Raw genomic sequence first — 26,547 nt, forward strand, 5'->3', positions numbered from 1 at the left:
GGCCTACATTTTTCATTGCCATAGCTACACTTTGCCATATCTACTATGTCACATATCTAATGTGCTAATGACAATAAAGCCTTGAAACTTGAACTTTAAACTTATATATACTAAATTGTAAACTATTGTGGACATTTGATTAGAAATGAGCACCAAGCTCATTTGTTCTCCTTTGGTTATTACAGTCTGTTAGGATCCAGGACCCGGGCTCTTGTGTAGGTTTTGCAGTGAATGGCTCCACATACATAGCCATTACGCACAGTGGCCCCCCCTTCTCTCCTGCTGCCAACCTCAGCATCTTCAAACTGCAGACGGACCTTAATATCACACTGGTTAGTACAAATCCAATCATGGTACAACATTACTATCGTGTTTTTCTATGATACGTTACCACCATCTTGTTTTATAATGATATGATAATCCAGCACAAGATTGTTTTTTACACTGCTATGGACAATCTGCAATAAATGCAAATGTTATGGACAATTTTGCACCAAAGATATTGATATTGAAGTGACTGTTATTTTGTATATATTGATTGTTGTGGTTTTTATCTTAATGTGTGCATATGTGTCTGTTGAGTGTGTATATAGGATATACATATTTTATTTTTATATCTGTATACTGTATAATTTTACATTCGGGATTGTTGGAAACGTCATTTTGATCTCTCTGTCTGTCAACACAAGCTGAGTAAGATTGACATTAAAGTTGACTTTGACTTCTGATTTCTTTAGGAACAAACTTTAGGAGTTGAAGCTCTGGATGTGAAACACTTCTCTTCTGAGGGCAGAGAGTATCTGATCGCATCAAGCCAGGTGAGGCTGACTGTCTAATCTAAGCTTATCTTATCCTACCAGTCTTATATTACTGAACTCAATCTTTTTCATTGTCATGCCTCCTGCCACAGATCTTTGTTTGGACTGCAAGCTCCTTCACCCCTCTTCCAGACTCTGGACTTCGAGGAGAGCGTCCTCAGTGTGACTCCCTTCACTCGATCAGCTGTTCCCCACCTGTTAGTGTGCATAGAAAGACAGACGGCTGCCTGTCTGCTGCTTCCATGGACCAACGGGAGATTTCAGGACCCACAGCCTCTCCAGATCACAGGCAGAGCCAGCCAGGTGGAGACGATCAACACGCGAGCGGAGGACACTCTCCTGATGGTGGTTACTGAAGGTGACCCGTTTATTCTGACTTCACATTATATAATATGCGTTTGTGTTTACCTTTAACATTAAGAAAAACAATATTGGTATGGTAAATAACTAAGTACACTTCCTCAAGAACTGTGCTTTTTATTGAAGTTACTTGAGATTTTCCATTTTATGCTGTTTTATGATTCTACGTCACTACGATTTAGAAGAAAATATTCTATATTTCACTCACTTCATTTATTTGACAAGATGAGTTACTTTGAAGGTTCATATTTATATTACAAAAATGTATTTGACTTATGACGTATTATGATGGATAAAGTTACCTGGGAGGATTAAAAGTCATTAAAGGTATCTCCACCTATAAAAACTGCAGTCTCAGATATATATAAAACATGTCTATGATGTGTTTTGCTCAAAATACAAACAGATCATGCATTTTAGACCATAGATATATATATATATATACGCTAGATGACTCACCCGCGCTGCTGGCCAATGGAGACCGACGTTGCCACATGGCGGCCATCTTGCCACAGGCAGCTCACTCATTCATAACATTATGTCTATGGTGCACTATTGAAATAACCGTAGATTGCTCAATTTTCAAACGGTTTGGTTTGTTATAAACATCAAAGATGTAGTTATGATACTGCATAGACTTATCATTATAATCATGAACTTTTTTTTTTCAACATGTCTTGTTGTCTCCTGTATCATAGCCATGCTAATAACGTTTCTAATAAACCAAACCGTTTGTAAATCAGTAAAGGTTTCAGCGAGTTAAGAGTATTTTTGTGCAGATCACTCACCTTACAACAGCTGTAGCAGTAGTTGTTGACTGTGGCAAGATGGCCACCGGTGAGCTACGCTGGCGACTCCCCCTTGAGCCCATGGATGTATAATGCTAGTGTTTATATATATCTATGTTTTAGACATCCCCCAGAAACGCGGATTTTGGGTCCTTAGCTTGAAAAGAAAAGAAAAGAGGAGGCTGGAGATAAAGTTAAATTCTGCTGTGATAAAACGCCATTCTGTTCCAAACCACATCAAGGATTATTTCTGAAACAGTATGGAGCTCAAATGCTTTTTCTCTTGCAGGTTTATTACAAGGTGAGTTCCTTTTTTTATTTCCTGCTTTTTAAACACATGTGCTCTTCGGTACAGGTTAGCTCTGAGTGTTAGCGAGGCTTGCTAATGTAAGCAAAAACGAGATTACGTCCAAAACACGTCATTGTTTCTGATAGCAACTTTCTGTGGGTCCACCATCCGAAATTACGTCATATCTGCAACAAATCTGTATCCGCTCGTTGTACCCCCGTTTTTTAAAAGATTTGGGTATGGAGGAAAAGAGAAAGGGTTTTATTTTCTGACTCTGCGTGACTTCCCCGACACACCGGGGAGTCGGGGACACATATTTAAGTATAAAAGACATCAAAAAGTGCACTTTGCATGATAGGTCCCCTACAATTACATGCAGTTACAATTTGAATTCTAGACTTTTACTTGTAACACAGTGCCTACTGCTTAAGTAAAGATCTGGATATTTCTTCCACCACTGAACAGAACTGATTTCTGTTTTTCTGAAAAGACTGTGGTGCAGAGTTTACATATCCAAAAGTGGCCTAAGATTGGAGTCAAGTACCCTTAGTGTGCAGTATGCTAAGTGGACGGTTGTGTCTTTTTTTGTAATAATGAGATGCTATTTGGTGTGGTTGTTCTCTCAGTGTACTTTCTAGTGGATTTTGCAGTGGTTAGATGTTGGTTAGGAAGGCAGTAACAGTAACTATATGTCTATTACAGTTCTGTTTTCTCAACTAAGATGACAAAATTCACTACGCAGGCCAGACCATGTACTTATACTACGCTCTGTATATTTTGATCAGACTTAATCTCTCTGAGTCTGCAAAAGTGGTGAGTGTTCTTGGTCCGGACCTGTTGTGGGTTTACGGGAAAGGCCTCAGTGTGGAGAGCCGCAGCGGGACTCAGAGGTTGTAATTTGTCAGTTTTGGGTGTGTCAGTCAAACCAACCCTTACTTGACACAAACGTGCAATTCCAGCATTATCAGTGTGTGTGTGTGTTTCTGTGCATTCCTGTATCTTCTCCAGGTTCCTCTCCATCCTGTGAGGTGTTACAGTGGAGCTCGAGTCAGCCTTCCCCACAGCTTTATCAGTCCATTCCTCACCCAGGCCTCACCTCCATCCACCCCTTCACTGCCTCTACTGGGATCAGTAAGTGCACTCTTGTGTCAAAACCTGCTTTAATGTAAATGTAGCTTTTTTCTTTTTCAGTTATGTCTGAAAAGGGTCCCTATTATGCTCTTTAGGGTTTTCCCTTTCCTCTAGTGTGTTATATGGGTTTTTGTGCATGCAAATGGTTGGCAAAGGCTAAAATCCCCAAGTTCCCTCCAGAGGAAGCTCTGAATCATAATTACTTTGTTTACTTCCCTTAAATAATGACATCACGGTATAACACGAGTGGTTCCATTGGCTAGTGCTCCAACACATTGTACATGATAGGATAAGGAGCGGGTCATCTCTAAGCGGTTGACCAATCACAACAGAGCCGGCCAGCTAACCAATCAGAGCAGAATGGGCTCTGGCTTCAGACAGAGGGTGAAAAGAGGTGCTGCAGCACAGGGAGTATGAGAACAATAAAGAGCTTTTTGAGCATTAAAGCATAGAGACATGACACAGTAAAATCCGTTGACCAGTTGCCCTGATTAAAATACTTTTCTTTCTCATAGCTTATGCTCTGCTAGCTGGAAGAAATGGCTCGTCTCTCTACTCCTGGAGGTCTGATGTCAACCTGTTTGCCATGATCCTGAGGGTCCCTCCAGCCGACAGCTTCCTCTCTCTGGGGGTCCCGTCCTTCAACACCACCAAGACCCTCTTGGCTTCCTCTGAGGAGAACAGCTCCACTGTTTATGAATTCACTTCTGTCTCCAATCAGTCTGATTTCATACCCAGGTGCCCACATTGTATTTATACAGGCTCATTTTTGCCCAGAAATACAAATCCAGTTAAGTTCCAGTAAAATAATGCATGCTTTGTTTTTCTTTATTCTCACATTCAGTTTCGGGGAGTTGTTCTTTGCCCCAGGGGACAGCGAGCTGGAGATAGCAGTGAACATCGTGGATGATGACATCCCTGAGGAGCAGGAGTATTTCCAGGTCAGCCTGAAGAACCCAAAGGGCGGGGCGGAGATTGGGTTTGGAGGTCAGGTGACCGTCATCGTCCCAACCAATGACGATGCACATGGAGTCATTGGCTTTGCTCAGGTGAGCAGAGAAAACCTTTTTACATTAGAGAGCTCATGCTTTTTTAGGTTTAGTAGTCTATTGCAAGTTTGTGTGCCTAACAAAAAGGTGTCAGGAATCTAAAACAAAGTTTACAGAACAGAGGCCTTACTGCTGTCTCTCATACAGGGGTTCTGTATACAAATGGGGGGATGGGTAAAATACTTATTTTTAAAGCTCAATCAAGGAGTTATCTGAATTTAAGGTGTCAAAGAAATATATAACAAAGTATTTTTGAAAAAGTTAATTTCTTTGTCTGTGTATTAGCTGGTATTTTGTTTCTCATTTAATCTATTGTAAAACCTCAGTGTTCTAAAACCACATCAGTATAATTTCAAGGGTACTTTTGAATCATTACAACATGCTCTTTTAATGCAGATATATATTGTTATTTCCCCTCTTTAGAATTCCCTATCTGTGGAGGTGGAGGAGTTGGAGCAAAATAATCAGATTTCTCTGAGTGTGGAGAGGAAGAGAGGGACGTTTGGCAGACTGACCGTTCACTGGGCGGCCAGCGACAATCTGGCAGACATTTACCCAACTTCAGGAGTGGTGAGTAAACCTTTCCCCTCCTTAATAAATAATACACTTCACTTCACATAAAATAAACAATGGCCAAATCTCAAAATAACGTCAGAACTACATTCAGTAAGGTCCCCTATTATACTGTTTTTCATCAATATATTATAGGTCTCAGATATATACAGAACATGTCTCTGAAGTGTTTGGCTCCAAACACCAAACAGATCATTGCAGCATTACCCATAATCCCCTCTGTTTCAGCCCTGTTTCAAAAGTGCTTATTCTCTGTCTGTTACTTTAGATGAAAAATAAGAAGCCCCTCCCCACGCCCCTCTGAGAGACATTTGGTTGAAAATAACACAATGGTGCTCTAGGAGGAGATTCAGGTGATAAGGTGGGGGGGGGGGTTACCTTGGTTGGTGATTGGCTAATGGTTACACAAGCCAACACATCGTTATGACATCGTAAAGTGGCTAAAATCTGATCAGCTCATTTTCAGACAGGTTTTTATAGAAATGGATCAGGACAAAAAGAGAGGGGGTCTTTTTTCCTGAAACTTTCAGAATCTCTTTACACAGAGGGGACACATGTTTATGGAGAAAAGACATGAACAAGTGGATTTTGCATAATAGGTGACCTTTAAAATCTGTTTTATTATAGGTAACGTTTTCTGAGGGCCAGTCGGTGGCAATCATCGCGCTGACGGTGATATCTGATGGTGTTCCTGAGCTGATGGAGAGCGTTACCGTCGCCCTGATGGACGTCACCACGGTGGGGCTGACGGACCTGAGACAGGCTGCCACCATCGACCAGCAGAGAGCACGAGCTCTGATCAACATCCTGCCAAACGGCTCTCCCTACGGGGTCATCGGATGGCACCTGGACTCCCAGTTCACTCTGACACAAGAACCACAGAGTAAGAGGGACTTGTGGTTGCATAAATGAGTGATGAATTGTCAATAAGTGTGTTTTTACTGGATCAGAGTGTATATCAGTTTACATTATTTCTAACCTGTTCAAAGATATCCCTCAATTATGCATACTTTTTGTTCCTGACACTATAGTTTTAGCTTATTGCTGAATACCAATCTTTTTTGGGATGTCATTTTTTTGAAGATATTATACTTTGATATTAGAATATTTCTTAATCTGTTTGTCAGACGCCTCCCCAAACACACTCTCTCTCAAAGACTGCAACAACAATTTCTTGTAAACAAAAATGTGTTGGTATTTTTTAACATCTAATTACGCACCCATACTGTACGTACATTTTTTACTTTTTTAAATAGGAAACTAGTGCGTTCTATCTTGCATTCTTGATTTTTCTCAATTTGGTTTTCACTGCATTGTTAGAAGCCTTTATGATTTAGTTTTACCTGAGTATGATGTCAATAAAGATCTTCTGAAGTCTGATTCTGCTTCTGAAACGTCCAAGTAGGGTTGCATACCATTTGTAATGTCCTTTAATTGTATGTTAAGCGTATTTGAGCATTAGGAAAAGCTCTATACCAATCCCATGTCTTATTATTATCATTAAACTTTATACGATTTTAACCAATATCAGTTTTTATTGCCATCTTTCCTTTCACAACAGGTTTTGAAAATCTAATTTTAGTGCTGTTTTAACATTGCCCCCCCCCCCACAGGGCTTCCAGTCAATGTGACCCTCTCCATAGTGAGAGAGCAGGGCTCTTCAGGCGAGGTGGAGATCCATTACCAGACCAGACCAGCGCTGTACCAGCCCCCCCCCAACCAGGCCACTGCAGGAGAAGACTACACCCCCAGAGACAACACCATCATCATGATTAATGGGGCCACGGTGGCCCTGGTCACTGTTACAATCCTACCGGTAAGGAGAGAGGGAGGAGATTATTATTTTTAAATAGGTTTTTATTGTCAGATTCCATTATACAGTGTTACATTAAAACAGTGTATTTCCCTCAGTTTTACATTTTGTATCCTTCAGAACTAACCCTTATATATACACGTATTTATTAGGATAAACCCTTTGAGATGCACCTTCTCGTTTTCAAGGGGTTCCCGACAAAAGCAACGTCTTACATACATACATGAACACAATAACAGAAAGCAAAGCATGACAAACAAGGACAAACCACGTACAGTCTGTTAAGTACAATTCATGATGTAATACATACAATCATTACATCCATCCATCCATCCATCTTCTCCCGCTTATCCGTGGTCGGGTCGCGGGGGTAGCAGTTCCAGCAGAGAGCCCCAAACTTTCTTTTCCCTGGCGACATCAACCAGCTCTGACTGGGGGATCCCAAGGCGCTCCCAGGCCAGCGAAGAGATATAATCCCTCCACCTGGTCCTAGGTCTACCCCTTGGTCTCTTCCCAGCTGGACGTGCCTGGAACACCTCCCTAAGGAGGCGCCCAGGTGGCATCCTAACTAGGTGCCCGAACCACCTCAACTGGCTCCTTTCGACGCGAAGGAGGAGCGGCTCAACTCCGAGTCCCTCCCGGATGACTGAACTTCTCACCTTATCCCTAAGGGAGACACCAGCCACCCTGCGGAGAAAACCCATCTCGGACGCTTGTATCCGCGATCTCGTTCTTTCGGTCATGACTCACATTACAATCATTACAATTTGATAGACAGTAGTGTCTAATAGATTAGTTTCATCAACAACAAGAGCAGACCAGCTGAAAGTGAGATGATAATGCATGCTTAAACATACCCAATGATGCAAGGGATCTAATAGTAGCAGGTAAAGTATTCCAGTCTGTTGGGGCTTTGAACATGAACGCTCTTCTGCCAATACATTTTTGTTGCAGAAACACCAAACCAAAACACATCCCCTTCAACCCTTACCTTAACAACACATATAGCTGCTTGTTATTGCCTGTGTGAGTGGGGATTCAATATCATATGTGATGACAACAACTCTTCATGTGTGTTTTTGTTAGGATGACATCCCAGAGCTGGCGGAGAGTTTCCTGGTGAACATCACCTCTGTGGAGCTCATAGGAGGGTCCGTGGGGGCGGGGCAGCCCACTGTGAAGAGGCCGGGTCTGGAAGTGGCAGAGGTCTCCATCCAAGAGAACGATGACCCCCGAGGGATCCTGCAGTTCAATGTGTCTGAGGTGAGGGTCAGACTCTGTGACTTATTTTTTACATCTGAAATTGCAATATGATTTGTTTTATTGGAGAGTATGATTTTTGAAATGCTATTTACTTTATCATTGAAAAATATATCAGAAACGCTGTCTTATTTTTTGAGGATCTGTACAAAACAAGGATTTTTTTTAATTCTGTAGCACACCGAGATTTCTCTGCAGCATCATAATTCAGAATTCAGAATTCAGAATATTTACAGTAGTTAGAATTTTCTCACAATTTTCATTTTATCTAGCCTTTACAAAATATTGCACTTATTGTTATTTAGATATATTTCACTAGTCAATGTTGCGATTGCGTACATTTTTGTATTAGTTTTGCAGCCCCTAACATGATCATAAAATACATTCAATCTTATGTGTGATATGAGAATATTTAAGAATGATTTCATGCAGTTTGCAAACCTGTTTTGGTTCCTAAAGAACTTAATTAGAAAAAAAAAACTGCTGCAATAGTGACACAAACTACTCATAATATGAAATCCTAATTAAACATTATTTCAACATACTTCGCTCAGGATATCGCTGGAAGCGTGCTGGCATATGAAATTCCTCCACCAGACAACACCCTCCATCTGTCAGTGGCGCGACTCGCAGGAACGACTGGGAGACTGGTCGCCTACTGGGAGGCTCAGCCAATCACTGCTGACCTGAGCGATTTCAGCCCCTCATCTGGGAACATCACCTTCCAAGATGGACAGGTAAATAGACAAATGCCTTTGCCCTCACAGCAACCATGATGTAAAAATGTACACCGGTTATTGCATACACCCACCAGTGTGTTAGCTTGTGTTTTTATATCCTTAATTTCAGAGCGAAGCCACCATTGCCATTACTATCCTTGATGATGAAAGTGTGGAGACTTTAGAGACCTTCAGAGTGAATTTGCTGCGTGTGATTGGTGGAGCTCGACTTGGAGAAGTGACCTCTGTAACCGTCAGCATCCCACCCAACGACTCGCCTCTCGGACGATTTGGTTTTCAGGAACTGGAGGTGAGTTTAAATGACTAAGTGTGAACCTGAGGGACTTAAACAAACTTTCCTTACTTGTACAACAAACCCAATCTGACATCTTTATAATATGTTAATTATTATACTTCAACTTCTGTGTTGTGCTTACTAGTTTGAAGTAAATTGTATTGTGCACTTTGTCTTTCTTTTCCTTCTATTTTTAGTAGGGGTCATTTTGGTTAATATTATGTTGATGACCGCTTTTCCTTATTGTAAAGCGGTAGTTAGTAAACCATTTTTCTTTAATTTAAATTACTTGTCTCTGTGAGTTATTAAAAATAGTTTATAGTCAAATGGTCTGGATCCAAGGTTAGGATTGCAAGACCTTTCTTTATTTAGTAGCAGGGTATAATATTACATCCTAAACAGTTAACCCTGTGTTTCTCAACTTATTTATAACTTTCAGTTCAATCTTTACATTTTTCAATATTACAAATAATCATCCTACTCAATCCATTCTTAGGTCACTGTCAGTGAGCCAGAGTTTGTGGACGATCCTGCTGCCATGGCGACCCTCACAGTGCTGCGTAGTGCGGGAGGCGAGGGCTCGGTGACTCTGAGGTGGCAGCTTGAAGATGACGCTTCAGAAGACCTCCTACCCTTTAATGGAACTCTAGTCTTCACTGAGGTACAGTAACATGGATGGTTAGACTACATACAGTAATAACAACATTGAGAGATTATCATGTATCTATATGTGCTGGACACTACACTGCTTCATGAAGTCTGCTCTACTTCCCAGACTGAGTCTATGAAGACGCTTGTGATCAGAGCCCTCGCTGACACCACACTGGAAGGAGATGAGCACTTCACTGTCCGTCTGTTTCCTGCTGGCAGTGGGGCTGTCATCGACCCCTTAAATGGTCAGTATTTATTAATAAAACATCACCGCTCGTGCATTAGTTGATGAAGAATATGATCTGAAAACTGGTAGAAACACTTAAAAGGAGCATTGAAAGGAAGAAGAATTTCAATCGAATCAATTGAGTCTTGACACATCTGAAAAAGTGCCCTGGAGATCAGAGTAAAAATCCAGCCCCTTCTTCTTGATCTACTTGATATTGGAAGTACCCCTATACCTTTACTTCATGTATTTTCAAGTGTGACTCAAGTGAATCAAAAAACGAATGTCAATGTAAAGTCAACTTCAAAGTCAAAGTCAGCTTTATTGTCAAGAATTCAACATGTTTATACATACGGAACATTTGAAATACCGTTTCTCGCAGTCCCACAGTGTGACATATATAAAACACGATACAAAAGGGGCCTAGATAAAAAAGGCATAAACTAAGTAATAGTAGTAACTTGATGTCAAAGTTGACGTCAAATAACTACATCAACCAGTCTGTCCCCCTCATGACGTCACACAAACACACACATGTACACAATTACTTGCTCAGCTCACGTATCCGTCTTGACTGCCCTGTTATCATCTTTGCTCCTCTAGGCATCGCCACCATCACTATCCGGGCGGACAAAGCTGCGCTGGGGATCATTGGGATAGAAGAGGCCTCCAGGAACATCCTCATTGGAGAACCTCAGGGAGATTACAACGGCAGTGCAGTGGTCAGGTGAGATGAACTTCAAACTAACCTGGGGAAACAAATACGAGAGAGGTTTATTAATCAATAATGTCATGTTTAAAATCCTTGTGTATATCTGTGTTTCCTCCAGCCTGGTGCGGGGTCCAGGTGTGTTTGGAGAGGTCCTGGTGTACTGGAACATCACTCCTGCTGCGGTCTCTCAGTTTGAAGAGATCTCTGGCACTGTGACTATGAGAGACAGACAGTCTGCTGCCACCATTACCCTGAAGGTACTGCATGAAATAGATTGCACAGTTTGCAAGAACAATGGATAAGATAAGATAAAATAGTACTTTATTGATCCCAATTTGGGAAATGTTTGTGTTGCAGCAGCATAAAAGACATGGCATTGTACAATACAAATTAAAAAGACTAGAAATAAACAAAAAAGTAGAAAATATACATGTTGAATTTACACATTAACAATAACAAAAACAAAACATAAAGCAAGTTATTATATATACATAAGTATGATATGTCAGTGTATGCAGAATATACCCACAGACCAAAATGCATCATAATGTTTTGATCTCTATAAAATATGTCTGTGTCATATCTGTCATGCCTGCAGGCTCTGGGTGATGAACTTCCTGAAGAGCGGCGTGAGTTCCAGCTCACTCTGACCTCCGCCACCTCGGGCCTGGAGATCAGTCCCATAGCAAAACACGCCAGGATTATAATGGCCGCCAGCGACAACCCCTACGGCCGGTTCTCCTTCACCCAGCACCAGATCATGGCGTCCGAGGAGGAGGGAATGGTGAGATCAACAACATGAGACTGATTATGAGATCTGCTGAGAGGTGTGAAGTAGTGGAGTACAAATACTTACTTGGAGTTACTGTACTTAAATACATGTTTCTGGTATCAGTACTTTACTCCACTACTTATTTTTCTGATGACATTTTACTTTGACTTCTTACATTTCTAACACAAATACCTGTACTTTCTACTTCTTACATGTTGAACACTAATACCTGTACTTTCTACTTCTTACATTTCCCAAACAGGCTGGTTCCTTTAGTCTGAATGTGTGTTTGATGCGTGATCATTATTCTTTAGAGTCATTGCGTGCCTATTAATTTGAACACGATCCGTGTGTCCATCATTTCCTGGTCTTCTCTAAAGAAGAGGGACCAATGGAAACGTTGTCATGTTGCCGTTGTTCAGCATGGAAACATTCATTAGCTAACAATGACATTATTGTTCTATTAATATAAAGGGAGGTCAGGTACTCTTTAAAACAGCTGCTAGTTATGGCTACTTTTTACTGAAGCACATTTCAAAGCCCTCTTTACTTTTACTTGAGTAAAGAAGTTTAGTCAGTACTTCTACTTTCACCAGAGTATTTTTAAAGACGAGTATCTGTACTTCTACTTGAGTAAAGGATGTTTGTACTTTTGCCGTCTCTGGATCTGCTACATGGTGGATAAGGCTCATTCCCAAATGAGGGGTCGCCTGTACAAACCTAAGCCATGTGATGTTCTCTCTCTAGGTGAATGTGACAGTGAGTCGCTCTGCAGGCAGTGTGGGCAGTGTGTGGGTGAGCTATCAGACCGTAGGAGGCACAGCGGTCAGTGGAGAGGACTTCTCTCCAGCTTCAGGACGACTCCTCTTCTCCCCAGGACAGACCTCAGAACAGCTCACTCTGCACATCCAGGACGACGACCTTCCAGAGGAGAGTGAGATGTTCCTGCTCAACATCACCGACGTGGAGCTGCTCAATGTCAGGTATCAGAATCAGAAATACTTTACTCGTCCCACAGCGGGGACATTTGCAATGTTACAGCAAAGGGACATACAAAGGATTTAATAAGTAACTAACTGTTTATTGCAGAGTGGTAAGGATAGAGATACCTATATTAATTAGATTAAAAGATCAAGTAAGTATATCTAATTTAATCAAGTTTAAGTGCAACGTTTTAAATTAATTAATATATATTTGAGTAGATTAGTACATTTTATGTGTTGGTATGTCCATAGTACAGTAGCTTCAACAGGTGATGAGTTACAGGTACAAAGGATGTATGAGTCATAGCTATTCTTAAAATGTGCAATATGGAGCTTTCAGTTAGTGTCCATTTGCTGTGTAGAGTTCTCTGTCAGTGACTCTGCATCCTGTGTCTCCATCTGGTGGTCAGTGGTGTGGATTACAGCGTGAGGGAGGGGGGTCTCCAGCTGGATCAGCCTCCAGATATAGGAAACATCTCTTCTCTGTCTGTGGTCATACTGAAGAATGACAATGCTGAGGGGATCCTGGAGTTCAGGCAGGATTATCTCAACATTACAGGTACGTGTAGAAGCCCTATTTGGTGAAATGCGAAACAATCAACACTTACTTGTAGGCTGTTATCTGAATTTATGGTGTCTAGAAAATACCTTTCTAAGAAACAAATATATTTCCAGAAACGACTACAAGGTGGCACAAGACATAATGAAATGGGACAGATTTACCTCTAACATGTGTGTTTTTGGTTCTTTGGTGTATGTGTTATTCTATTGTGTGAGCTGGTATTGTCCCCTCATCTTATGTGTATCTTTGCCTGTTAAAAAGCAAAAAAAACATTTGATTCAGAAAACAAGAGAGTTAATACTGTATATGTCGAATCCATGTTGCTTGTGGTTTTCTTCCTCCCAGTTGAAGAGGATGTGGGCTCTGTGTTGATCCCGGTGGTGAGGAGAGTGGGCTCTTATGGACTGGTCTCAGCTCAGTTCACTTCCAGAGGCCTGAGTGCGACCCCTGACCTCGACTTCATCCTAAACAACGACTCAGTGACGTTCCTCAATGGCCAGAATATCAGCTTCATCAATGTCACTATTATAGACGACCTCGACAGGTGAGACAACAACTTGATAACATTGGAACAAATGTCTAGCTTAATCCATAAGATGTTTATTTCTTTATTTAGCACTGTTACGTCCCGGCTCGTGGAAAGTAACATCTAACCAGTTGAATTTGCTAGATAGGAAGTTGTTCAATGCACGCGTGCACTAAAATTGGCCTCACTTCTAAAGAAAAAATAGGCTATTATAAAACACAGGTTGGAGACAAATGAACCACAGTTAACGTTGTTCCTTAAATAAGCAGAATACAGGTATAAGCACACATATACAAACAACTAAGTTAACCACTGTTAACTGAACTACTAACACAGAATGTACGGAGCGAGTGCCAAGCTAGTTATCCACTGTTAACAGAATGTACGGAGCGAGTGCCGAGAGACGTCTGACACAGATTCAGACCTCTCCCGACTAACACGGTGGCGGTGCACACGGTCTTGTAGTTGTCCCCGGAAGGTGTGTGCGGGGATTGGAGAGTCGAGCCCGGCATGCTCCAATCCGACAGGAAAACCGGCATCCAATGGCGTCGGGGCAATGACACAGCTCATATACATATCACACACAGCGGCAAAGACTTACTGAAAGGTTAATGGGCAGATAGAAGGCGGCGGCGGCCGTAACAAGCACACATTTTCTGTGCTAGCTTAATTACTTTATCTAAACTTAGAGCGACATTTAGTTACATTTAAGACAGTAAAATTAGCAGGTTAATCCTCAGCAGGTTACATCAATTTACATCTCAGACTTTATATTAAATAAAAACTGAATTTTAAGATGAACAGGCTTTATGTTCACGTGCACAATATATACAGCTTAGTTGTTGACAATGACAAACAGTGCAGCATACAGTACAATTAAGAAAAGAAGAAAGAAATTACATTTATGTTGTGCACGTAAAAATGCTGGAGTAAGAGAAATATCATCCATATTCAATGTAAATGTGCTATATTTTAATATTATAATAGGTTTCTTAACATTAGTTTGTTATCATTGTCTTATTTGTAGGTATGTATGTTTATGTATGCACCAAAAACACCAAGATGTGTTAACCTACTTGGTAATAAACTTGCAATTCTGATTTTGATATGTGCATATCAAATAGAGTATAAATCAAACAGAATTTAAAATGAAACAGGTTCATCAAATACTGAAGAGCTCGAGACACAGCGCCAACCTAATCATTGTTTTAAAGCCTCAAGACTACATACTATTATATTTATATATACTATTCAATACTACATTTTGTTCCCCAGTGAATCTGCCGAGGTGTTTGAGGTCCTGCTGGTTGGAGCTACAGGGGGAGCAGTGCTGGGCTCTCAGCAGGTTGCAAGGGTTACCATCTCCAAAAGTGACTCTCCAAGTGGGGTGGTCCGTTTCCTGAACGAAAGCCTGATCACCGTGGCCAACCCCAACTCCACTCGCAAACTCTCTCTGGTTTTAGAGAGGGCAGGAGGCCTAGTGGGCAACGCAACTGTACGACAAACAATATCTTACATCACTTCAGTTTCTCGTGAATTCTTCATCATGGACTAATTCAAACTTGTGTTATCTTTCACAGGTTGCTTGGATCATCCGAGGCCCTAACAGCAGAGAGCTCCTCCCCCCATTAAACACAGACATTAGAGAGCCTGTGAGCGGCTCCTTCTTCTTCAGCGATGGAGAGGAGGGTGTACAGACTATAGAGCTGAGGATCCTTCCTCATGGGGAAGTGGAGGTGGAGGAGACATTTGTTATAGAGCTCAGCGTTCTGTCTGGAGAGCTGGAGGTGGATCCTCAGGCTGGTTCCATCACACTGAAGGTACTGGTTTATGGTTTTTTGTAATAGTAATAATCATAACAGTAAGATTGTCAATATTAGTGAAGTTTCAAGGCTTTTATTGTCATGTGTGCATAGCTACAGTGTAGTTATGACAAAGAACATCTTATATCTCAGGCTCCTCCAACAGTGCAACAACAATAAAACAGATTAAATAGTACAAGTAAATAAAATAGAATAGAATAGAATAGAAAACAGTGCAGAATAGTCCATATACAGTAATTGGAATATTGATATATGAGTTGCAAACAGATGAATGTTATGTATGTTCTTTCAAAAGGTCAGACATGAAACAAATAAGGTAATACAACAGGAATACATGGATATCAAATACATAGGAATGCACCGTCATTGTATAACGCCTAAAAGGTAGTTTTAGTCATGAATCAGTTAGGGTTGTTGAAGAAGGATAACACAATCTGATATCCTCAGCACTTTTTCCTGCAGGTGATGTAACGAGATGCACCCTTCTCACATTCCCTCTCTCCTGTTTGTCTCCCAGATAGAGAAGTTTGGAGACCCGAATGGTATAGTCCAGTTCACTGAAGATGCTCTCCGGGAGCGTGTCTACAATGAATCCACAGAGGCAGAGGGTCCTTTCAACGTGTCCCTGCTCGTCATACGCAGAGAGGGAGTCATGGGTAACATCACGGTGAGAACTCATCAATATACATGTATTTGTAATCAACCATACCCAGTATGTGTGCCTACTGAATTAGTTATTTGTGACCACTATTGAAGCATGATATTCTCTCTCCTGTCTCCTCCCCCCCAAGACACACACTACACAAAATGTCCAAACCCATTATTCAGTTTGCCTCGGTGCCCTCTTATTTATTTATTTATTAAAGTCATAGACATAATTGTATTTTGTCTGTATATGTTACCCTTTCTTTGTCTTCACCTTTCCTGTAATCACTTAATACTCGATAAAAAAAAGAAGTGTAAATACAACTCGACTTTCTCCCTCTCCTCAGGTGCATTGGCAGATCCAGAGCGACTCAGATACAGCGGGGGACTTCCTCGTCTCATCTGGCTCCGTGATGATCCCAGAGGGCCAAAGGGAGGCTGAGATCGTCCTCAGTCTGATGCCTGACACAGTGCCGGAGCTGGAGGAGCTCTACACCGTCCAGCTCACTGCTGTGGAGGGTGGAGCTACGCTGGAGGCCAACCCAAACCTCACCAGGACACGCATCAGGTTTGTCATATTGACGGCTCCAGGTAGTAAAACTTAAGTGAACTTGAAATAAATCTTCCTCTCTCATCCTCAGGGTGCGTGCGAACGATGAGCCCTACGGTGTCTTTGCCCTGAACCCAGAGGAAGTGTCCATAATGGTATCAGTGTCAGACTCTGAGGTCAGCAGAGCTCTGGTTCTGAATGTGACCCGGCATCAGGGGCTGTTTGGAAACAGCAGTGTGGGCTATAGGGTCAGCGGGGGGGTTAATGCAGTGATGGACATCCAGGAGATCCTCGGAGCACAGGCTGAAGGACGGCTGCTGTTCAGAGAGGGACAGAGCTTCAGTACCATCACTCTACCCATCAGCAACCAGGTTAGGATGAACATGCATATGCAGCTACCTACAATGATTTTTAGAATACCAAAGTTCCTTTTGTTTTTTAAGCTCTCTTTAAGGTCACCTATTGTGCAAAATCCACTTCTCCATGTCTCTTCTACATCAACATGTGTCCCCTCTTCTTCATGTCTCTTCTACATCAACATGTGTCCCCTCTTCTTCATGTCTCTTCTACATCAACATGTGTCCCCTCTTCTTCATGTCTCTTCTACATCAACATGTGTCCCCTCTTTTTCATGTCTCTTCTACATCAACATGTGTCCCCTCTTCTTCATGTCTCTTCTACATCAACATGTGTCCCCTCTGTGTGAAGAGACTCTGAAAGTTTCAGGAACAAAGATTCTCTCTCTTTTTGATCCATTTCTATAAAAACCTGTCTGAAAATGAGCTGATCAGATTTTGGCCACTTGATGATGTCATAACGATGTTTCGGCTTGTGTAACCATTAGCCAATCAGCAACCAAGGTAACCCCCCCCACCTTATCACCTGAATCTCCTCCTAGAGCACCATTGTGTTCTTTCTAACCAAATGTCTCTCAGAGGGGCGTGGGGAGGGGCTCCTTATTTTCATCTAAAGTAACAGACAGAGAATCAGCACTTTGGAAACAGGGCTGAAACAGAGGGGATTATGGGTAATGCTGCAATGATCTGTTTGGTGTTTGGAGCCAAACACTTCAGAGACATGTTTTATATATATCTGAGAGCTGTAATATATTGATGAAAAACAGTATAATAGGGGACCTTTAAGATCTCTTAACACTGGTTGTTGCCTCTCTCCCTGTAGGTGTTTCTGTCAGTGGGGGACAGCTTCACTGCAGAGCTCACTGATGTCAGACTGGTCGGACCCCTCCTCGGACCTCCGCCCCTTCTCCTTCATGAGGCCACCGTCGCTACCATGACTGTCCCAGAGGAAGCTGCCAGCTCAGATGTAAGTTGTTGTTTGTTTGTTGATATAAACAGTATCTGTGAGGGAAACACTTTTTGTATTTGTCCCTTTGCAGAGCATTGGGTTGCAAGACTTGCTGAAAGACATTTTATTAGGGTGTATGTCTCCTCAGGGATGTACTCATATCGTCACAGTGCTGTAAGAGACATCATCTATAAGCATATGAATGTAATCACTGACAGCGTTTCATTGGAGCTAACAGTAATACTAACTGTCTTCCCTCACATATGTTGTGCAGGTTGGCTTCGCCTCCTTGGCTCTGCAGGTATCAAATATTGAAACGGGGACGTGTGAAGCAAAGGTGACACGGACGGGTCTGTTTGGAGACATCAGGGTGGAGTGGACAGCGGGGTTTCCCGCAGGACAGACCCCACCCGGGCTCAGAGTGGGAGCTATCACCCCAAACTCCGGTAAAACACCCTCAGACAGAAGTCGTTGCCTTCGTTAACTCAGAGATAAGGTGTCATTTTGTGTAAATTACCTCTATCGACCATAACGTGGTCGATAGAGGTAACGTGTTACCCAGATTACCCAGATTTTCATTTGATGTATCATACATGTTATATAGTGAGCCAATCTGAGCTTTCATCTCTGATACGAGGAAAAATGTGAAAATAATCTACTTTTTTTTACCGTAGAGCACTTGCAATCACGCTGATGTCAAACACTAACATGCACTAATGACAGATGCTTTTATAGTGTTGATAATGTGCTCCTTTCCTCATATTCAGGCTCAGTGACCCTGGCCCATGGAGAGAAGACTCAGTCCATTTCTCTGACGGCTGTTGATGATGCGTCTGAACCCGCTTCCTACGCTCTGCACCTGAGCGCTGCCTCCAGCCCCGCTGCAGGGGGTCCTGTCCGGCTCAGGTAACGGCTTCACAGTGGTATAAAGTTCTGATGGCGTTAATACATGTTATGATTTAAAGATTCAAAGGCTGTCATATGCACATCAACTACAGCATAGTTTTGGTAATTTAACATCTTATATCTCAGGCTTCTACATCAACGCAACATACAATATACTTATCATAAAGTAAAATAGTGCAAATAAAATAGTGCAAAAGCTCAGTAACCTACTGCATGTTACAAAAATTAGTTAAAGATGGTGAGAGCCTAGCATTTACGTTTTGGTTCATCCTTGTTCAATTAAAAAAAATGTACATATTGGTTTGTCTATATATATACTGTGCTCAAACTTGAACTAAACCAAAACCAATTTCGTAAAGTGTAAATGTAAATCACATATTGTCTATGTGAATGTATCCTCACGCTGAGATCCGTCTCCCTGCACAGGTCAGGGTTTACCGTAGCAGAAGTGGAGCCGTTGGGGATCTACCAGTTTGCTCCTGATTCCCGGCAGCTGGTGATCGCAGAGGACATCCAGACTATAACGCTTTACGTTCAGAGGCTGTACGGCTCTCGCAGCAACCGCACCGGCCTGTCCTACTCAACAGTCTCAGGCAGCGCGGCAGCAGGACAGGACTTCATCGCAGTGCCAGACGGACGATTAGTCTTTGACTCGCCTCAACAAACCAACTCCTCCTTCAGCCTCTCCATCCTGGACGACTCCCTCTCAGAGGCCGACGAGCACTTCCAAGTTAATTTAACAGATGTTCAAGTCCTGAATCCAGACTTATCTTGGGCGGATTCCTCTCCTCGCCTTAATACTCGTCACAGCGTGGCCTCCGTCACCATCCTAGCCAGCGATGTGACCGGAGGAGTGCTGAGTATCGGACCCGGGCTGGTGCAGACCCCTGAGGACCGGGAGGAGGGGACGCAGCAGGAGAGGAGGGTGGTGCTGAGGGTGAGGAGGTCCGACAGCCTGGCCCAGGATGTGAGGGTCCGGGTCCGAGCATACGGAGGTGAGTGTTGGTCAGAATCAGAAACAGGTTTAATGCCAAGTAGATACTGTAGATAGATAGATAGATAAAATAGTATTAAAAAGTAAAATGTGGAAAAACTAATTTACAGTAGGTTAATACAGTGGTTCTCAAACTTTTTCAATAATGTACCCCCTTTGAAAATAAAATTCAGCCAAGTACCCCCTGGTCAGCGCAAAAACAATTTGTTAGGGGAAAAAAGCCTATATAAAGAGGTACAGTAAAACAACAACCTTGTAACTGAGAAACACTTAAATGCTACATTTCAAATGTTTACAATCCATCACTAAATTCATGGAAAACCAATTTTAACATCATGCAATAACACTAAGACGACATTAGTTGCATTGAACTGATCTTTTTAAGAAGTTGTACAATGTATTGAGAAACATGGGCTTGTGCTTCACTGAGGATCTTTGTCATTCTGACGGGGAGGCACCTGCAGTTATTACACTTCGCGTTTTGAAATATGTGTAACTCTGTTAATATAAAACCCACACTGCTCAAACTTTGTTACTTTTCCTAAAATTAGTATATTTATTTATTTTGGGGCGTGGGGAATGAAGAGAAAACAAATATGAGCATTTTATGAGCATGGGATTTTGACCCCTCATATAAACATTATGCATAATGCTATACCTTGCGGCCACACGCCGTTGCCAAGCAACGCTTATTGTTTAGGTCCTTTGATAAGCAGGCAGTCATATCATTAACTAGAACTAGCTAGATCTGATAGATTTGGACATAAACGCCAGTGAAGTAAAACCGGACACGAGATTGAGATCGGAGATCAGCTGCTGCTGACGGAGAACACGCAGCTCTGCATGATCACAGCTCCGCCGCGGACTGTTGAGTGGAGCAAAATTAAATACACTAAGAGTTAGACCTAACACACTTAGCTAGTTTATCTACTCTGGAACTAGCTAAACTAGTTATACATATGTGTATTCTTTCTTTACTGTCAGGTCACTTATTACAGGTTCAGCGAGCTGCACGAGACTGACGGGCTGTCAGGAGAGCAGTAGCGTGGCGTGGGAAAAAAATTAGGGGAAGCCAATAATACGTCCTTTCTTTTGGGTCGGGGCCCGGGGGTGTGGTGGTCAATGCAATAACGTAACCAGATGAGTGATTACAGCACCCGTATCATTTTACACACATTTGTATCATACAGATGCAGGACTTACACACACCTGTTATCTAACCCAGGGGTTCCCAACCTTTATTGTGCCAAGGACCGGTGTTGTGCCGTAGATTGAAGCCTTGCCGTAGATTGAAGCCCTGTTCGCGGGGACGCGCAAACATGACGTCATCGCCTGTATTGAGCGTTCGTCTAGTTTAATAAGCTTTTCTCTCTCTTTTGAATGATATATTTCCCATCAGATTAAACAGCAAACGGCTGAATAAATAATGTGCATACAATTGCGAGGTGGCTCGTTTTAAGGACACTTTTCAGATAGTCACAATCTTCGTATTGGAACAAACTTCCGTTTTTGAGTGCAGTCCCACTCTGCTATGTTCCTCCTTCCTACAGAACAGACAATGACAGGATAATATGTGATTTGTCAGTATAGTCCTATTTCTTAAAACCTTCTCTGTTGTTTAAGTGTCTGATAACCACGAATAGTAAGCAATGATATAACAGTAATGATATCACATGATCATGTCAGACACTGTGTTATTTTCAATCAAGCCTAAAAGATAATGTGTTCAAACTGGCTTCACTCACTTGAATTGCTCCTTTGAATATCATTTTTATATATTCCTACTCAACACATGTTTGTATTGTAATGCCACTATTTTTTTTAAATGGTATTTTAAGGTGACATTGAATGCTTTGAAAGGTGCCCTAAAATAAAGTGTATTATTGATCTTATATCTGTGCCTCTATTACATTACATTTCATTTTCTATCACACTATTAATGTTCCTTATTTTAGACTAGGTTAATCCTGGTGTCAATAGGGAAGATCTGCACTGTTCTCTACATAACATGTTCAGAGCAGGTATTTCTCCTGCCGGATTTGGAACCGCCCCTATATCTTTGTCCAGGATAGTCACAACTTCACCAAAATCACACTGGTGCTTGCTGTCCCCCTCTAGTTTGTGCTCACAAAAGCATTTTACATACATACACTCATGTTCAGCAGAGCAGGTATTTCTCCTGCCAGATATGGCACCCCCCCTACAACTTTGTCCAGTACAGTCACAACTTCACCACAATCACACTGGTGCTTGCTGTTCCCCTCTAGTTTGTGTTTACAAAAGCATTTTACTCTGGGCCCTGCAGGTGAAAAACTAAAGAGGGGCTTCAAAATCCGGCAGATCAGGTGTTGGTGCTGCCGGATTTGGAAGCCCCTCTTTAGTTTTGTGTGTGTTTGTGTGTGTGTGTGTGTGTGTGTGTGTGTGTGTGTGTGTGTGTGTGTGTGTGTGTGTGTGTGTGTGTGTGTGTGTGTGTGTGTGTGTGTGTGTGTGTGTGTGTGTGTGTGTGTGTGTGTGTGTGTGTGTGTGTGTGTGTGAGAGACACTGGCATTTGTTTTCAGAAAATATTATGATAGTGACGTTCGTTCCGGTGCACGTCCGACAGCATTTAGCACTACATCGAGATTAAGATTAAACTAATTTATTTTGGGAACACCCGTATATAGGCTACCTATGGAGTTAGCCAGATGTGTGTAAATTACTGTTCATGGTCATTTGAAAACAAATGCCGGTGTCGGACAGACACAGAGCTGAGCAGAGCACACACACATCATGTGCCTTGGTGACTGGACATCTCCTTCATAAAACTAATAAAAGGGGGAGTAATCGGGCAGTTCGATGTGTGTAGAGATGTGTGTAGAGGTGTGTGTGGTTAACACGTAGCAGCCTGCAGTCACTCGCTGTTCTGATGAAGGTAAACACAGCGAAGGCGTTGCGTAAAAAGGCACAGCTCTCGGCGCGCTGGTGCTGCACTTCTCAGAGGCGGAGTTACACGTCCCGCTGCCTCCTGATGCTGCCTGCAGCCATTTCATGAAGTGAAGGAGGTTTTCCTTCTATAAAACAGCTGCAGGCAGCAGATACCGTGAGAGTCCCGGACAAGAATTCATAGATCAAGGCAGACTGGTTTACTCTCCTCCTGTTTTGCCAATCCGGTGCTTAGACAAAGGCAAGGCAAGTTTATTTATATAGCACTTTTCAACACAAGGCAATTCAAAGTGCTTTACAAAAAAATGAAAGACATTAAGAAAATGGCATTTAAAATCATTCATTAAAAAGAAAAGCTAATAAAATAAAGAAATAGCTATACACCCCTGGCCGACATGTCCTTAAAATGAAGTCCGAGTTTGAAATATATCTCAAATAATGTATGCACTGCCATTTCCCCACATAAACATAACAGTCTGCAATTAAACGGTTGTCTCCTGTGCGCTCCTCTTCCTCCTTGGCGCACCGGCTTCTCGTGCGCACGAGAGGCTGAGACCAGCTGATCCGCCGAATCCCTCAGAACATCATAAAAGCCATTTTCAACGGTTATCTGGTGAAAGATTAACTAGGCTACTGGAGGAAATAATATGACTGGTATAGGTGCGAACATTAAACACTTTTTGAAAAAAATATTATGATAAAATATTTTTATATATTTATAATTCTGCAAATATTACGATAAACTCACAGCTATTTCGCGGCCCGGCAGTAACACCTCCGCGGCCCGGTACCGGTCCGCGGACCGGGGGTTGGGAACCCCTGACTAACCGACAGGTCCGCACGCACTCTCCAGACAAAACTCTAATAAGCATTCATTCACAAACTAAATCAGGAGACCTTTCACGTCTTACGTCCGATTCGCTCCTTTTTTCCTCGCTGTACACAGCTCCAGTTTGGGCATTGGCCTGTCATCAGATTGTATTTGTTGTTGCTGCTGTAGCGGAAGTTTAGTACAATTATTTGTGATTAAATACTCCAAATCTCCACCCTCCATAATTGCCCTTGCTTCAGTTGCTTGCTACTTTCTAACGGCGGTGAGAGTGGACGCTATCTATCTTCTATCGATTAGATTTATGATTTCGAAAATTATAAAAGTAGGGTAGACATGTGGATATTATCCGACTGAACAAAACGTGCATTTATCTAACAGGTTTGTTTTCCACTGACCTTATTTCGAGCTATTTTCCTAAATCCTATGGAGAAATCTCATTGCTTTTTTGTCGAGGGAAACCGAGCGCAGCTTACTTCCGGGCTTTAGGATGCGTCACTGCAACACTAAATTGATGGCATGGTGTCAGTACAATGGCCCTGACCAGCGGCCCTGACTAATCACAGGTTGGCAGGGGCATGACGTGAGCCTTGTCTGATTGGTCAATCCCTCCATTTTTTTTCACCAAGGGAAGCCAATTTCGGCTGGCCTCCTCTCGCAACAGTGAGTGCAATCTACTGTTTCACCATAACATCTAGAGGGGCGCTGTTTCACTCTTTGTAAAATACTCAATGAGAATAGGGGAGAGACGGGCCGGCAGCAACACACAACAAAGAATTTCCGAAACTAAACTAAGTGTTTTTATTTATTTATTAAAATTATAACTACAATCCGAAAAAACAGGGGAAGCCTGGCTTCCCTTGGCCTCCAGGAGAAAACACCACTGCAGGAGAGGGAGAGGAAAAGAGAGCACTGTGGTGACCACCTATTAATACACTGGTTCATAATTCACACATGGAACTACAGTTGGGGTTTTGTTTCCACACGGACATGTTGTGTGTTGACTATATATGTTGTGTGCCCTCCTGGCTTCTCTCTCTTCTTCCCGGACTGCAACCGGACAACATGTCCTTGTCTACACTCTAATACATTACCCTTTTGCACCTCCATTGCACCGCCTCCGACTCCCTATCTCTCGGCACTACAGCACCCCGTTTATTTTCCCCATTTTATTATCCAAAGTTACTGTAAACCTTTGAGTAAAGTAGTTAATCTACTATTAGTAGTTTGTTTAAATGCATTACTGATGTTGTTTTTTTCATTAACATAAAATAAATCTCACGTACCCCCTGCAGTACTCCAACGTACCCCTAGGGGTCCGCGTACCCCCATTTGAGAACCACTGGGTTAATACATTCAAGATATCTGCTTTGGTTTGTAATGGTGCACACATGAACACAGTAAGAGAAATTACGTTTTAAAAAGGAAGCAAAAATAAAACCAGTTTAAAATGTCTAAAAAAAAAGATTATAAAATAGAGATAACTGTTTACAAAGAATCTCAAGAAAAATGTAAACTTTAAAATTGATTTTATACAAAAAAGTTGAGCTTTTCAGTTTTTGTAGGCATTAATCTAACTCATATTCATAGCCTATACAACACCACGAAACCTGTCAAAATAAAATATAAATGCAGTTATATATATATAGTTAATTATAAATTACTAATAAATAAATTTTTATGAATAAAAATATACACGACTCACATAAAGCTAATAAAAACTCAGATCCTAAGCAACTGATGCTTATTGGTATACAAATCTAAAATGAAAACACATTTAAAAAACAGAATAATTTATTTTTCTATTCATTTATTTGTATTTTAATTTGACTTTTGTCTTAACCATTGTGTACTATTTAGTAGGTGACTGAATTGACAGTTGCTTTAAGTTGTCGCTGTGCTCTTTCTTCCAGAGGGGAGCACCGCCCCTCCCCCCTTCCCTGTGGACCCTGCTGGGACCCTGGCGAAGGAGGAGCAGGACTTCCGCCTGGAGTCCAGCATGGTGTCTCTTCAGGCCGGTCAGAACGAGACAGAAGTGGTCCTCCTCATTCTGGACGACTCGGAGCCCGAGGGACAGGAAGTGTTCTTCATTTACCTCAGTGACCCGGAGGGGGGGGCGCAGATCACTGACAGTCCTCAGCAGGGCTTCGGAGCTTATGCCAAGATCACTATCCTCGGTAAAAAATATATTTGTTTTGTGTTTTATTTCATTCTTAGTAATGTTTTGTTTGCATGATGTCTTATATGTTTATTTGCTGTGTGTTCCTCCATGAGTGATTAAGTGTCCTTCTCCAGACAGTTTCACTAATGCCAGTTGATTTGCAGTACTGCTACATGGGGTGTTTTTCAATGTCGAGTAAAGCTGCTCCAGAGCCACTATTTCAAGCATAGGCCTATTACGTCATCGAGTGCAGCTGAAGTACTGTTCCAATGTCCAGCATACTTGGAATTCTACCGAGCCCGGAGTACTTCGTTTGGAGACATTTCGAGGCTGCACATGTGTAGACTCCGTTGTCTTAAAATCCCCACAATGCTTTGCGCACGGACCAATTTCCCCAAATCTGTGGCGGAAATGTAAGACGGGGCTTCTCATATGACGCACACCTGCACACTTGCTCGCCTGTTCCACTCTTTGTTTTCCGAATGCCAGGAAGTGTTCTTGCCTCGCTTCTGAAGCAAGACGCTCGGAAGACATGCGCTACCAAGCAAGCGTACTCAAGGTTGAGAAACACCCATGGTCTCCAGCTGCTTTTTTATTTATAGATTTGCAAATAATCACCGCAGTGGGCAGATACATTTTTTTAGAAATCAAAAAATACATTATTAGTTATATGGAACTCAATGTGTACTCTCCTTCTCCGTTTCTCTTTTTCTCCTTCTCTCTATCCACACCAGGGAGTGACTTCCATAACGGTATCCTAGGGTTCAGTCTCAACTCTCTGATGGGCCACGTTCTGGATGAGGACTCAGAAAACAGAACCGCCCTCCTCTACCTGCAGAGACAGGAAAACAGGTAATAAAACACCTCCATGTTTCTTGTCCCCAA

At 42.1% G+C, this 26,547-nt stretch overlaps 1 protein-coding gene across 1 annotated transcript in view; it reads left to right on the top strand.

Moving 5' to 3' along the window:
- The window catches only part of adgrv1 (adhesion G protein-coupled receptor V1), a 181,614-nt gene that overhangs the window by 61,000 nt on the left and 94,067 nt on the right, over positions 1 to 26,547 (top strand). Inside the window, 32 exon segments of the mRNA XM_034238439.1 lie at positions 186 to 332; positions 738 to 818; positions 911 to 940; positions 942 to 1,176; positions 3,264 to 3,386; positions 3,902 to 4,124; positions 4,231 to 4,435; positions 4,859 to 5,005; positions 5,636 to 5,891; positions 6,622 to 6,824; positions 7,908 to 8,084; positions 8,636 to 8,818; positions 8,931 to 9,110; positions 9,592 to 9,756; positions 9,871 to 9,991; positions 10,576 to 10,699; positions 10,803 to 10,941; positions 11,283 to 11,468; positions 12,204 to 12,439; positions 12,850 to 12,998; positions 13,347 to 13,545; positions 14,803 to 15,022; positions 15,108 to 15,347; positions 15,868 to 16,017; positions 16,343 to 16,563; positions 16,637 to 16,916; positions 17,725 to 17,868; positions 18,125 to 18,296; positions 18,618 to 18,756; positions 19,183 to 19,751; positions 25,415 to 25,678; positions 26,397 to 26,514. Of these exon segments, the coding sequence (XP_034094330.1) occupies positions 186 to 332; positions 738 to 818; positions 911 to 940; positions 942 to 1,176; positions 3,264 to 3,386; positions 3,902 to 4,124; positions 4,231 to 4,435; positions 4,859 to 5,005; positions 5,636 to 5,891; positions 6,622 to 6,824; positions 7,908 to 8,084; positions 8,636 to 8,818; positions 8,931 to 9,110; positions 9,592 to 9,756; positions 9,871 to 9,991; positions 10,576 to 10,699; positions 10,803 to 10,941; positions 11,283 to 11,468; positions 12,204 to 12,439; positions 12,850 to 12,998; positions 13,347 to 13,545; positions 14,803 to 15,022; positions 15,108 to 15,347; positions 15,868 to 16,017; positions 16,343 to 16,563; positions 16,637 to 16,916; positions 17,725 to 17,868; positions 18,125 to 18,296; positions 18,618 to 18,756; positions 19,183 to 19,751; positions 25,415 to 25,678; positions 26,397 to 26,514 (6,026 nt within the window).

This window comes from Gymnodraco acuticeps, unplaced genomic scaffold (assembly GCF_902827175.1).
Source record: "Gymnodraco acuticeps unplaced genomic scaffold, fGymAcu1.1, whole genome shotgun sequence".
In the NCBI taxonomy this organism is placed as follows: Eukaryota; Metazoa; Chordata; class Actinopteri; order Perciformes; family Bathydraconidae; genus Gymnodraco; species Gymnodraco acuticeps.